General features: G+C 46.7%; 1 protein-coding gene across 4 annotated transcripts in view; it reads left to right on the top strand.

Moving 5' to 3' along the window:
- Positions 1-11,111, top strand: part of FBXL16 (F-box and leucine rich repeat protein 16) — a 68,089-nt gene extending 56,978 nt beyond the window's left edge. For all 4 annotated transcript variants that reach the window (XM_082199166.1, XM_082199164.1, XM_082199165.1 and 1 more), the window contains exons 4-7: positions 3,429-3,937; positions 8,233-8,317; positions 9,704-9,767; positions 10,844-11,111. In XM_082199166.1, the coding sequence (XP_082055292.1) occupies positions 3,429-3,937; positions 8,233-8,317; positions 9,704-9,767; positions 10,844-10,992 (807 nt within the window). In that variant the 3' untranslated portion in view covers positions 10,993-11,111. The remainder of the gene's footprint in view (positions 1-3,428; positions 3,938-8,232; positions 8,318-9,703; positions 9,768-10,843) is intronic.
- The last annotated feature ends 2,938 nt before the right edge of the window (positions 11,112-14,049 follow it).

Genomic DNA, 14,049 nt, shown 5'->3' with positions numbered 1-14,049 from the left:
AACTCCAGTAATGCCTTTTGCTTGCCTGGATAGAGGATAGAGAGGGGTGTGGGGTGTTACTTAGAAAGTAATTTTTACATGTGTTTCTCTATCCAGGGACGTGGGTGGCACTGTGGGTTAAACCACAGAGTCTAGGACTTGCCGATCGGAAGGTCGGCGGTTCGAATCCCCACAACGGGGTGAGCTCCCATTTCTCGGTCCCTGCTCCTGCCCACCTAGCAGTTCGAAAGCACGTCAAAGTGCAAGTAGATAAATAGGTACCGCTCCGGCAGGAAGGTAAACGGCATTTCCGTGCGCTGCTCTGCTTCGCCAGAAGCGGCTTAGTCATGCTGGCCACATGACCCGGAAGCTGTATGCTGGCTCCCTCAGCCAATAAAGCAAGATGAGCGCCGCAACCCCAGAGTCGGCCACGACTGGACTTAATGGTCAGGGGTCCCTTTACCTTTCTCTATCCAGCTTTGCCTCTTTTCCTGACCCCAACACTCAGCATGTGGCCCACAGAACGTTGCCCAGAAGAGAATGTGGCCCTCGCGGTGCAGTATGTCCCCTGCCCCTGGTCCCCTGCCTTCATGCTGAAAGAGCCTTTCCCATACCCTCAACATTCCTCCAATGAAAATAGGAATGTCCTAAGGAGAAGCAGGACATTCTGGGATCAAATGAGAAACTGGGACAGCTTCTATAAATCTGGGACTGTCCCTGGAGAAGAGGGACACTTGGAGGGTCTGCTTTCCTCTGTTGCAGGGCTGGGGAACGTGCGGCATTCCATATGTTGGTCTACAACATGTCTGAGCATCGGCTGTCTTGATTTAGGCCCCATCTGCATTATGCATTTTAAGCAGCACCATACCAGTTTAAACTGTCATGACTTCCTCCAAAGAATCCTAGGAGCTGTAGTTTGTTCAGGGTACCAGGAGCTGTTTGGAGACGCTGATTCCCCATGCAGAGCTACAATTCTCATAGTGCTATATTAATCAATACATCTTCCATGGGGAAGTCTAAGGCTGCTTTATAATGCATAGTACAGATGTGACCTTATTTGTTTGCTTGTCTTTAAAGACAAACCATTATTCCAATGTGACTCAGCCACAACCATATTGTACGCACAATATGAACATCAGAAAAACCACCCAACATATGCAAACGATGGAAACACAGATCCAGTGCAAAATCAATCCCAAAACACCATAAGATGATGGTTGCTGTTATTTTAATAAAGGGGGGGGTGTCTAAAGACAAACAGAGCAGAGGTGGCCTACAGGAGCTGAGCAGCCTGGGCAAAAGAGGGCCCCAATCCACAGAAAGAACTGAGCAGGCTGATGGGGTGAGAGGTAAGGGTAGATGGATGGATCAGCAGTCTGTTTATGGTAGTGCACCTCTGTAAGCCCTTCTGCCCCATTTAGCTTTGATTACTTACTTTAAAAAAAAAATCATGCAGAGAAAATCCTGTCTAAATCCATATCTTCCCATGAAATGCATGCTTAAAAATATATTTTATCCCACTGTATGCCTTCCTTCCTTCCTTCCTTCCTTCCTTCCTTCCTTCCTTCCTTCCTTCCTTCTTTCCTTTTAGCATGGTTTTGCTTATTTATTTAAACAATTAATTACATATACTTCAATAATAGACAAGCATAAATAAATGCAGACAAACAATGCAATTGAATGAAAATGAAAATTAAACACATGCACACACAAAGTATAAATTCAGTTAATTTTATTCACATTCCCGGGGGTGGGTATTCTTGGTGTTGCAGGATAGTAACTTTAAAAAAAAGTTTACTTTATTCATAAATATCAGGAAAGCTGAAATGTTACTAAGAGTTCCAGACAGTAGCATAATTCACAGGAGGCATTTGAACGTTGTTATCATCATATAAAATTTTGCCACTTAGTTGAAATTGAATCTTTTTCTGATTGTCTGTTAGTATACCTTAATTTTTGAATTAGTTTTTCAGCAACAGCTATGGACCAGATTTGACTACACTATAAATCCTTATTGAACTCCTCTAAATGTTTCCATTTTCTTGCGATAACCATCCTAGCAGCTAACAATACATACAGAATCAATTCTTAAGAGAAAGATACAGAGTCAATTCTTTATCCAAATCATCTTCATTTGTCCCCTCTCATATCCCCAGTAATTCTAATGGAGGGATTGGTATCAAATTTTGTTTTGTTATTAAATTAATTCCTAGGAGCACCACCTCCCAAAAAGCTGCCTCTAGGTGTATGCCTTTCTAAACCTATCTTACCCTAAAATATGCAAATTAAATAATTGTTGGCTTGTTGGCAATTTAAGTAACTGTTGGGATCTGAGGAGTGTCTTGAAAAATTCAGAGAAGTGCAAAATCTGGAGAATAATTTCATTCCAATCCATGGATAAGGTTGGAATGCGCAGATCAAGTCTATTCCCAATGGAATTTAAGGAAATTCAGTTTCTTGAGCATCCTTAGAGTGTGATTCTCTTCTTTTTTTCTCTCTCTTTGAGAGAGCATGAGGTGGGTGAAAGCTGCAATACTATTGTACAGTTGATCAGAGGAAGCCCCTTTGAACTCAGTGGGACTTACTTCCAAGTACACATACCTTGTAGGTAATTTTCAGTACGCACCTACATGTGTCTGCTTGAGAGGAAGCCCCACTTGGTTCAAAAGAGCAGGAGGGTGGGGAACCTTTGGCCCTCCCAATGTTGCTTAGCCAGTGTGGCATAGTAGTTGAGTGTCAGACCTGGGAGACAAAGGTTCCAATCCCCACTCAGCCATTACTTAGGGCCGCTCACCTCCCCCCACTCTGATTGGCTCCAATCAGCACAAAGTGTCAGAAAGACCTCTTCTCACTGGCTAAAAAGCTCCCCCTTCCTATTGATTGGACAGCTCTAGGATGCTGGAGACAGAAACCCTGCTGGAGAAATATTAACAGGTCTTTAACCCTAGGTGGGGACGCAGGTAGCGCTGTGGGTTAAACCACAGAGCCTAGGACTTGCCGATCAGAAGGTCAGTGGTTCAAATCCCCGTGACAGGGTGATCTCCCGTTGCTCGGTCCCTGCTCTTGCCTACCTAGCATGTCAAAGTGCAAGTAGATAAATAGGTACCACTCCGGTGGGAAGGTAAACGGCGGTTCCATGCGCTGCTCTGGTTCGCCAGAAGCGGCTCAGTCATGCTGGGCACATGACCTGGAAGCTGTATACCGTCTCCCTCGGCCAATAAAGCGAGATGAGCGCTGCAACCCCAGAGTCGGTCACGACTGGACCAAATGGTCAGGGGTACCTTTACCTTTACCTAACCCTAGGTGACCTCAGATTACTACACCTCTGTCTCCACCCACAAGCCTGATGCCCGCTGATCCCTGGCTTAGATGATTTCCAATGTCTTTTCCAGCTTTGCCACTCTACAATCCCCTCCCTTAAAATGAAACCTGTGTCTTCCCTTTCTCAGGTCATGCTGGAACAGATGCAAGGGGTGTTGCGGCTGGAACTGTCCGGGTGTAATGATTTCACCGAAGCTGGCCTCTGGTCGAGCCTGAATGCCCGCATCACTTCCCTGAGCGTCAGCGACTGCATCAACGTGGCCGACGACGCCATTGCCGCCATCTCCCAGCTGCTGCCCAACTTGACCGAGCTGAATCTCCAAGCCTATCATGTGACGGACACGGCCCTAGCCTACTTCACTGCCAAGCAGGGTTACACAACCCACACCCTCCGCCTGAACTCCTGCTGGGAGATCACAAACCACGGGGTGGTCAACATGGTGCACAGCCTCCCTAACCTGAGTGTCCTCAGCCTCTCTGGCTGCTCTAAGGTGACGGACGATGGCGTGGAGCTGGTGGCAGAGAACCTCCGCAAACTCCGAAGCTTGGACCTGTCATGGTGTCCTCGGATCACAGACATGGCCTTGGAGTACATTGCCTGTGACCTGCACAAGCTGGAGGAGCTGGTCCTTGATAGGTAGGTAGAGAACTGAGCCCTCTTGAAGTTTCACAGAGGATGGGATGGAGGATTGAAGCATGATATGCTGAGCAATGGCTAAATAGCTTGCCAGGCCTCAGCTGAGCTCAGAAACCAGGCCATATAGATCAGTGGCAGAGCACCTGCTTGGGATGCAGAAGGTCTTAGGTTTGATATTCATCACCTCCAGGTAGGAATGTTTCCCCTGTCTGAAAAGCCTGGAGATCTGCGGCTGGTTAGTGTAGACCGGGGGTAGTCAACCTTTTTATACCTTTTATACCGCCCACTAATGCATCTTTCTTGATGGTAAAGTTTCCTTACCGCCCACCAGTGTTCAATGGAAGGAGGATTCAGCTTCTACAGCCCACCTAGAATCCTGAAACGCCCACCAGTGGGCAGTAGATAACAGGTTGACAACCCCTGGTGTAGACAATACTGAGCTAAATGGCTTCCTACAACCCTAGGGCTTGGTTCTAGCACAGACACACAACAATCTGCAGTGCTTCTCAACCTGTGGGTCCCCTGATGTTGTTGGACTACAACTCCCATCATCCCTAGCTAGCAAGGCCAGAACTCAGGGATGATGGGAGTTGTAGTCCAACAACATCTAGGGACCCACAGGTTGAGAACCACTGAAAGGGTTAGAAGCTAATGGTACGGTTTAAAATGGGCTGGGCCTGTTTCCAGAGGGGCAAAAGAAGGAGAGACGTCTGTGCAGCAGTTTCTCCCATCGTAACTCAAGGCTCAGGGGAAGCTGATTGCAGCAGAGACGCTTGCTGATAGGGCAGAGTCAGAGCAGGCAAGGTGGGGACTAGGGGTGGCCCATAGCTCAGGGGTAGAGCGCCTGCTTAGCATGCACAAGGTCTCAGATTCAATTCCCAACATCTCCAGGTAGGGCTGGGAAATGCCCTCTTGCCTGAAACCCTAGAGAGCCACTGCCAGTCATTGTAGACAAGTACTGAGCTAGATGGACCAGTGGCCTGGTTGATACAATGAGGCAGCTGCCTATCTGCCTGCAATGCAGCTTGGTCCCCATGAAACCAAGGGGTTTCCAGGGAACTGCAGTGCCTCAAGGAGCAGTGTTCTAGCCTTGATCTCCAAACACCTGTGGCTCATTTCCACTTGCTTCTGTAGATGACCCTGCTGGTGCAACGTCTTTATATGAGATTATGTTTCTAGCCCACCTTTCCTCCAATAAGCTCATGGTGGACTATATACTTCTCGTTTTATCCTCACAACCACCCTGTGAGGTAGATGAGGCTGAGAGAGGCTGACTGGCCCAAAGCCCACCAATGAGCTTCAGGGCTAATTTGAACCCTCTTCTTCTGTGTCCTGGCCTGGCATCCTAACAACTACACCAAGCTGGCTCTCTCCATCAGTGTCTGGCGCCAGTTACGCCAAGGCACTAATTGTCTCAGCTGCCTCCCCACCCATAACTTCAGGTACCAGTTGTGCGTGTAGCTTCTGATTTCTGGGCATCCGGAAAGGCCCTCCCCTCAGCCTAGGGACTGCACAGTCAGTGAAGCTTCTCTAATTCAATGCTGCCCCCTTGTGAGTTATCCTAGCACATGCAGAGAATCTGTGGGTCTCTCCAGACTATAGTGTGTGTATTCCGCAACATGTGCTTGACACAATCATAGGGCATTTGTGGTAAGTTTATTCTGCTTGCTTAGCTGTTCTGCGGTGCTTTTCCAATGCTACCAAATTATTCCTGTACAGAAGTGCAACAAAAGTGAGGCAACACCTCCCCACCCATTCCAGAACATTGTGGCATCTCCAGATAGGAAACAGCCCTGTCTTGGATCCTGGAGAGTCTCTGCTAGGTAGTATAGACAACACTGAGCTAGATGGACCAATTGTCTGACTTGGCGTAAGGCAGAGGCCAATGCTCCTATGAACATAAGAATAAATGGGAGTGACTATGGATCAGGGCATGACTTGGAGCGCAAATACCACTGCTCTGGTGAAGAAGGCCCAGCAGAGAATTTATTTCCTCAGACTTTTAAAAAAGAACAATCTGAGTGAGAGACTGCTGGTGTCCTTCTACCGAGGCTCCATAGAGAGCATACTTACATACTGTATTTGTGCTTGGTTCTCCAGTTGTACAGCTAGGGAGAGGAAGGTGCTCCAGAAGGTCATAACCACAGCCCAAAGGATTATTGGTCACCCTCTCCCACCTTTGGAAGAACTGTACGGTTCCCGTTGCCTTAGGAAAGCAAACAACATCCTGCAGGATCCATCTCACCCGGGATACAGTCTGTTTGCACTACTGCCTTCTGGCAGGAGGTATAGAAATATCAAGTCAAGGACAAATAGACTAAAAAACAGTTTCTATCCAAGAGCTGTGGCCTTTTTGAATGCTGTAACTCGATAGTGAGACCTGGGAGTTTGATGGGTGTGGGTGTGGGTGTGGTTGGAAGGTGGTTTGTTTGGTTGTTGCTGTTGTTTTGCTTTTGTTGTTTTTAAGGGATGGCATCCAATTTCGTTGCACTTGTGCAATGTTGCACTAGTGTAATGACAATAAAGAATCTATCTATCTATCTATCTATCTATCTATCTATCTATCTATCTATCTATCTATGAGACCAGTGGTCCAAGTCCAACATCCTGTTCCCCCAGTGGCCTACCAGATGCTTGTGGGAACTTTTGAGCAGGACAAGAGCATCCTCCTCTTTGGGGGCTTCCGAAAACTGGTATTCAGGAACACAATGCCTCTGACTATGGAAGCAGAGCAAAGCCAACAAGGAAGTTGCAGGAGATGCGCTACCTGGAAATGAAGCAGTATGGCTGCCCCAAAGGTTCTATGGGTGCAACCAGTCATGAATGTAGGGTAACGTGTGACCATCCCACAAACATCATGAGCACAAATGCACAATAAAAAGGACACTTGGAAGAGACATGTTTTGGGGTGATGGGTGCTCCTTAATCATGCCAGTGTCCACATGGCGTCGTTGGCATCAAAATACCAACTTTTGTATGCCCTCGCCACCAAGTTAATCTGGATTTACCTTTTTAGAAGAAAATCTTATTTTAAAAAAATCTTTTGCCAATAACCCGTGTGCAATTTCTCCAAGACCTGTCTCCAAATTTAAGTCCTCATCTGGAAGCTTTTTCTGGATGTGGAGATGTCTTCTAAGTAGTCAGCTCAAAATGCACTTGTGCCTCTCCAGAATGGAGCTCTGATGAAGAGGATTGGGCGACACAGTTCTGAAAGCTTCAAAGTGCACAGCACTGATTGGCTGTCCACTCTGATGTCACCGAGAAACACCCCCCTGCCCCATCTCCCAGGTTCCTTCCTTCCAGTACAAAATGCATAGCAATGCACACATGCATTTAATGCATGGTCTAGTTTGGTCCTCTGACAACTGCTGCTGTTCAGTTTATTGGTGTTTCATTAAAAATGTGATGTCAATTTGTTTTAAAATGCACATTGCCCAGGTTTTCATGGCAACACATTTGGAAAGGCTGGAGTGTAGCCAACTAAGTTTTACTCAGAGTACACTTGTTGCAATTAATGGACATAACTCTGAGTAGAACTAACACTTGATACAACCTGATGGTTTTAGAAACTGTACCATCAAAAGGTCGCCTGCTTTCCCCCCCATGCCTGCTGCTCCAGCTTTTTAAAAAATTGTATCTAGTATTACTAATATTGAAAAATATGGTGCATACAATATTTCAGCACATACAGTACTTAGTACAGCTAGGTATTATATTCATCAACAGCATCATGCATCATATAAATAAAATCTATTGAATCATATCACACTGGCAGCCTCATATTTGGCTTTGCTAGGTAATTCTAAGGGGAAAAATATCAGTTCAGTTTTGAAATCAGTTGTTAAGATCAGTACAGTTTTGAAAGGTGTGGCCCGCCATCTTGATTCCAAATGGCTTCCAGCTGTATCCAAGCACAGACGAAACCTGCTCCTTGATTGAAGAATCCATCCTGCAAAATTGGGTTAGGATATATTAAGAGCTGTCCAGACGCGGAGCAACAAAGAAACAACTCTTCAAAAGATAGATATGGATTATATTGAATTATTTATTTATTGAATTATTGAATTTATTTAATTTGTATTATGGTACATTTTCTAATATTCCAGCTCTCAAACTATGGAATCCATACATTACTCATCTCAACATAAAAAAGGCATTTAAAAGCATAAATTATACTGCTACTTTATATCAATAATAAAAAGGGACTGGGCAGTTGAGAAGTTCCCCCTTTCCCCTTGCTCCTATTGTTCATGCCTTCCTCCTCACAGTTGCAATTTTTCCCAACTCTCTTGCAGGTGTGTGCGGATCACAGATACCGGGCTCAGTTACTTGTCCACCATGTCATCTCTTAGGAACTTATACCTCCGTTGGTGCTGCCAGGTAGGTAATAGATAGGGCTGGCCCTACTAATAGACTGATGCAAGTGCCTCTGGAGGCAAATGTTGAGGGGCAGCAGGGGCAGCTCTCCCCCCCTGACATGACTTTCTTTGTTAGGCTTGAAGTACAATTCAATAGCAGCTCTAGGCAGCTTCTGTGTGTGGAAAGCAGGGTGTTATGCCACCTTGTCTTCAAGGGGCAAAATCTCTTGGGCAGTCCCCAAGAATCCTCTGGTAATGGGGAAAGAGCAGCCTGGTTCTTTCAATCTGTCGGCAGAGGCTATAAATAGGTTGGGGAGGTGGGAAAGATTCTGGGGGTCTCCCTTTACGCAATCCCTGCTTCCTGCTCTCTCCCCCAACAGCTGGCAAGTGGTGGCAGCTGCCAGGTCAGTTGGCAAATGACAATATTCTGGAGCTTCGGGTGGTCCTGTAGCCTCACCTTTGGGGAGGTGAGTCCTCTATTTGAAGGACTGACAACAGTGATGGCTGGTGCCCATTGGGACTAGCCAGAGCCAATGACAGGCACAGCCAACTAATTCTAGTTTTGTCTCCATCCTTTTCCCTGCTGAGTTCTACAAGGACAACCACCGAGACTTAAGGAGGAGGAAGTTGACAGCTAGTGCCACATCTTGGATGGGCTGTAGGTATGAAGGCAGACAGGTGGGGGCTGGCTGAGGGCAGACTGAGGCTGATGGGACAGTGCCCTATTTTCCCAAATGGACCGGCCTCCACTGCTCCAATATTTTGTTGATGAAAATACGGACAGACATAGAGTTGGTCATCTGGTCCAATTTCTTTCTCAGTGTAAGATCTACAATACAGGATGCAACTGCGGTATCTTTGGGTAGGCCTCTGCTGCTAGATCTCAAGTCAAAGAGAGCCCCCTGCTTCCTGAAGCAGAGTGTTCCACTGCTGAACAGCTCTAGCCATCAGGAAGTTTCTCCTAATGTTGTCATCTGCAGTAACAGAGAACCAGTCTGCTCCATCTTCCGCCTAACAGCCATTCAGCTCTCCAGTTGTTACTGAACTACAACTCCCATAATCCCCAGCGTGCATGGCCAGTGTCCAGGGCTTATAGGAGCTGTAGTTCAGCAACATCTGAAGGTCCAAAGGTTGCCCCAGACTTCTCTAGAAAGGTCATTTACATAGCTGTCAATGTTTTCCTTTTTTTAAGGGAAATTCCCTTACTCCGAATAGGATTCCTTGCAAGAAAAGGGAAAAGTTGACAGCTATGGTTATTTCACAGTTGGCACCCGTGCCAATAGAATACCCCCATATTGGCAAGACTTCAGGTCTTAAAAACGAGCATAGTTAACAGACTTAACCCACTTGCTTCTCAAGTAATAGCAATTCTGGCTCACAAATCCTCCCTCCTTCTCTCCTGTTTCAGGTTCAAGATTTTGGCCTGAAGCATCTGCTGGGAATGAGAAGTTTACGCCTCTTGTCTGTTGCTGGTGAGAGCCAAACTAAGGGGAAATTTTCTGATACATATCATGAATCCATTTGAACCCACCACTTTGCTGAGACTTTGCAAACACTGTCACCACATTCTTTTGTGTGGGGTGGGGGCAGGGCAAAAGGAAAATAAGGGAAACTTTGGCTAGGGATTACACACTACCTCCCCCTCTCCCCAGAAAGCTGAAAGTGGAGAAAGGGAATTGATAATACTCATTTCTTTGGTCATTTTACTTCAGAGGCAGGAAACCCTTTTCTGCCTAAGGCAGGCTTCCTCAACCTCTGCCCTCCAGGTGTTTTGAGACTACAATTCCCAGCATCTCTGACCACTGGTCCTGCTAGCTAGGGATCATGGGAGTTGTAGGCCAAAAACATCTGGAGGGCCAAGGATGAGGAAGCCTGGCCTAAGGGCTGCATTGCCTCATGAGAATGACAATAATGGGCACAAAAATGCATACAACTGAGGTAAAATGTCTATTAAAACACTTATATTTGTGAAAATAATATTATACAAAAGCATTGTGTTCAAGGAAATGGCATACAAAAATGTGTAACCGGCCAAATTGCATAAAATGTGTATATTAGGATAAATTTGCACTAAAATACTGATGCAGTTTCATGCTAACTTTTTTAAAAGAATCTTGAACTAGTGTGGAATTGTGGAGAACTGAACTTGAGGCCAGAGAAATGAGAAACCGAGAGAAACCAAAACTAATGAATTCACGTGTCCCTAGAATAGCTTCAGCTGAATTCAGTGGGGATGACTTCTGAGGCCACATTAACACCACACATGTAAAGCACTATGACACTACTTTGAACGGGCATGGCTTCCCCCAAAGATTTCTGGGAGCTGCTGAGCATTGTTAGGAGGCCCCTGTTCCCTTCCTGGAACTACAGTTCCCAGAGTGGTTTCACAGTTAATCCCACTTTGCAGGGGACTGTTAAAAGTGGTATCAGAGTGCTTTAAATGTGACGTGTGAATGTGACCATTGTTAGCCTTGCTTGCTGTAAGTTGTGGTCGTCTGAATGAGTTGCTTCTCGTTCATGGGGTGCTCTCTGATTTTGGTCTTTCCAGGTTGTCCTCTCCTGACCACAACTGGGCTCTCGGGCCTCGTCCAGCTTCAAGACTTAGAAGAACTCGAGTTGACAAATTGTCCAGGGGCCACTCCAGAGCTTTTCAAATATTTTTCCCAGCACTTGCCCCGTTGCATGGTGATCGAGTAAGCCGCTCCCTGGAAGAATCTGACCATCGTCTGGAGCCAGGTCCTCCAATCCCAACCCAGCACTGACCAACCAATCAGAGTCATGGTTTTATTTATTCATTTAATATATCTATATATATATATTTTCTTTTCCGGGAGAGATGCTGTGACTTATAAACCACACATGCACTCACATGTACACTGAGCGAGAGAGAGAGATCAACGCAACGTGTGGCAAATCGTAAGCCAAGAGTTAGATCGTGCGTACGAATGACCAGCGCACTTTGCATGTGCGTCCACGTCCCATGAAGCCGTGGCAGTGGCAACTTGGAAGAAATCCCTCCTCAAGTTTGTAAAATCCCCATGCCTCCATCACCTCCCGTCTTCCTTGTAGTGATCTGTCCTGAAATCTTAATTTTTGGAAAAAAATGATGCTTAAAAAACACAAAAACAAAAAAAATACAAAAATACAAATGAAAAACAAACAAACAAAGTGGTATAATGGAAAGAAACAAGAAACCGCTGTGGCAGATTGGCAAGTTGGTGGCAAAAGCTGCTGCCGCTCAGTGCTGGATCAAAAGTGGTTTCCGGCCAAGTGCTGGTGGGTAGAGGTTCGCCTGTGTCTCCCCCCCCTGCCCGGTCTTGGGTGGGTTGCAATGCAAGAATAAGGGGAGAGAGACCCCCTTGATGGCCTTCCCAGGTATGGATTCTGGATGGCCGAGCCTTCGGTTGAAACAGTCGGCGTCGTTCGAGGTAGAGGTGGAAAGCTGAAGAAAAGAGATAGAGGAAAGTCGGTTAAGGATGAATAATGGAGCGATTACGGATGCGTGTTGGGTTCCACCTCTGGATTCCAAGAATGGGACGCTGCAATGAAGTGTTTATAGGAGGAGACAAGGGAGGGAAGAAAATGATAGAATAAGCAAACCGATCAATGCTGTGAAAGAAAGCCTTGTCCCCGTGACTCTTGGGAGACCGGGGTGGATGGGTGCTCCCACAGGCAAAAGCTGGTGTGTTGACTGTAAGTCATCTTCACATGAAGAGAGCAAACCAAGGAGCAAACGTTTCCCAGGAAATGGATTTAACAAACAGTCATCTGAACAATCCCGGCTGACCCTAAGGTCATGCCATGCTTGGCAGACAGCCATCTGCCTCCCTCTGGGTTTTTTTAAAAAAATATTATTCTTATTATTTTGCTAATGATGAAGGGTTTTTTCTCCTTCTCCTTCTTCTCTTCTTCCTCTCTTCGGAACAAACCCGCAGCTTTTGCATGCTCGCTTGCTTCCGTCTTGTGGTAAGGTAGACTCTGGATTTTGCTTCGCCTTGGGCAGGGCTGTGGGCAGCAGCCTTGACCCCGGGCTCGGCTTGTCTGTTCCAGTGTAAAGCTGGCGTGGCTTTGTATTTCCATCCACGTTCCATTTACTGATGCACAGGGATTTTTCAGCTGTGTCTTCTGCTTCCGCCCAGAGGAGATGGAGGCATCTCCTTCCCTGAACCTCCCACAAACCACCCCCTTACACACCAGTTCCTTCCTTTCCTTACGCAACCCTGCCAACCGAAGTGGGCAATGCGGAATAGGGGTGAGGGAGAGATTCGATTCAGTTTGTGTTCAAATACGGATCTACCTAATCCACACTTTCTGTAATGATACGCAAACCAAAACTACGGCCCTCCTTCGCACTTCTCTGAATTTTGCAATGCAGTTCCGCGGCCAAGTAAATGTGCAAATTAAATATGCATATACTGGGGTGAAGAGTGCATAACAATGCATTTGTTAGTGAAAATAACGTAAGGAAATTCATTAGAGCAAGGGAAACTGCTTTGCAAAAAAAAAAAGTGTATATTAGGAAGAATTCACACTAAAGAAAATACTGGTGAGTTTTCATGATGGCTTTTTAAAGGAAAAGATGCCAACTGGCGTGGAAATGTGGAGAACTCAATTTAAGACTGGGAAACTGAGAAACCAAAATGGATAGGTTTACCCATCCCTACTCCAGAGTCTATTGCCCTGCCCTCTCCTGGGTCAAGGATCAGGCTGGCCATTGCTTGAAGATCCTTGACTTCTTTTTAAACATTGCTTGGTAGCTTTCCGAAGTCCTTTTTGGGGCTCTGTTGGCACTCGGGTGCTGGAGGGCAACCTCAATAACTCAGGCACTCCACTCCCAGCCATCCACCTACCCCTGCAAGCTACCATGGAGATTCACCCCAAAGAGGCACAGCTAGCTACAGGATCTGGACAGGCACCTCTGAAGCAGCTAGGACGCGTTGTATCCTGGTGGCGGGGTCTCCTGTCGGGACAGCTAGAGCTGCCGCTTTATTGATGAGCAATGCTCGCTTGCCATTGCTGCTCGCTCTAGCACCTGTACACACACACACCCTTCTGCTCAATTCACTACTTTGGAAGACAAGGGAGGAAGCTCGCCTCCAAACAGCGAAGGCTTCTCACCTTCTCCTTTTGGGGAATGGTAGAAAGAGAGGCTACTTCCAGTTTCGCTGGATGGTGCAAGTGTGTGTCCGCAGGCTGACCCAAGTTGCCACAGTGGCAGTCCTGTGCACCCTTACCTGGGAGTAAGACCTGTTGGACATGGTGGGCCTTACTTCAGACTAAGCATGCTTAGGATTGCACTGAGGGATGTAAGCCATGATTTGTGCCGTGTTTCTGCAGAAATGAGAGGAGGGATTTTCAGGGAGGGCTCAGAAGCCTTTTGCTGCCTCTCTTCTTGCAGCTTGTTGCATGGGGCAAGTGTGTGCCCTCCTTGCGGGTTTTCAAGGTGTTTGCAGCCCTGTTTCCTTTTTCCACCCAGGCGGGACAAGCAAAGGGGCAGGAATGGATGCTGATCGCCTATTGCGTCCTGTTCTTCAGAGGCAGAGAAAGGGGATGTTGCGAATGGTGCACGCAACCCAGGCAACATTGTCCCAAAGGTTAGGGAAAGGAGGTCTAAGCTCCCCCTAGTGGCTTTTGCCCGAATTAACCCGGCTCGCTTGGAAGTCCAACACCCAAAGCAACCACCTGCACTGCCTATTGCCGCCCTCCCCACCTGGCGCTGGCTGGGGCTGATGGGAGTTGTAGTTTGAAACACCT

The sequence above is a fragment of the Podarcis vaucheri genome, assembly GCF_965113315.1.
Source record: "Podarcis vaucheri genome assembly, chromosome: 14".
Taxonomy (NCBI): domain Eukaryota; kingdom Metazoa; phylum Chordata; class Lepidosauria; order Squamata; family Lacertidae; genus Podarcis; species Podarcis vaucheri.
The sequence above is the reverse complement of the archived record's forward strand: the minus strand, read 5'-3'. Positions and strand labels throughout refer to the sequence as shown.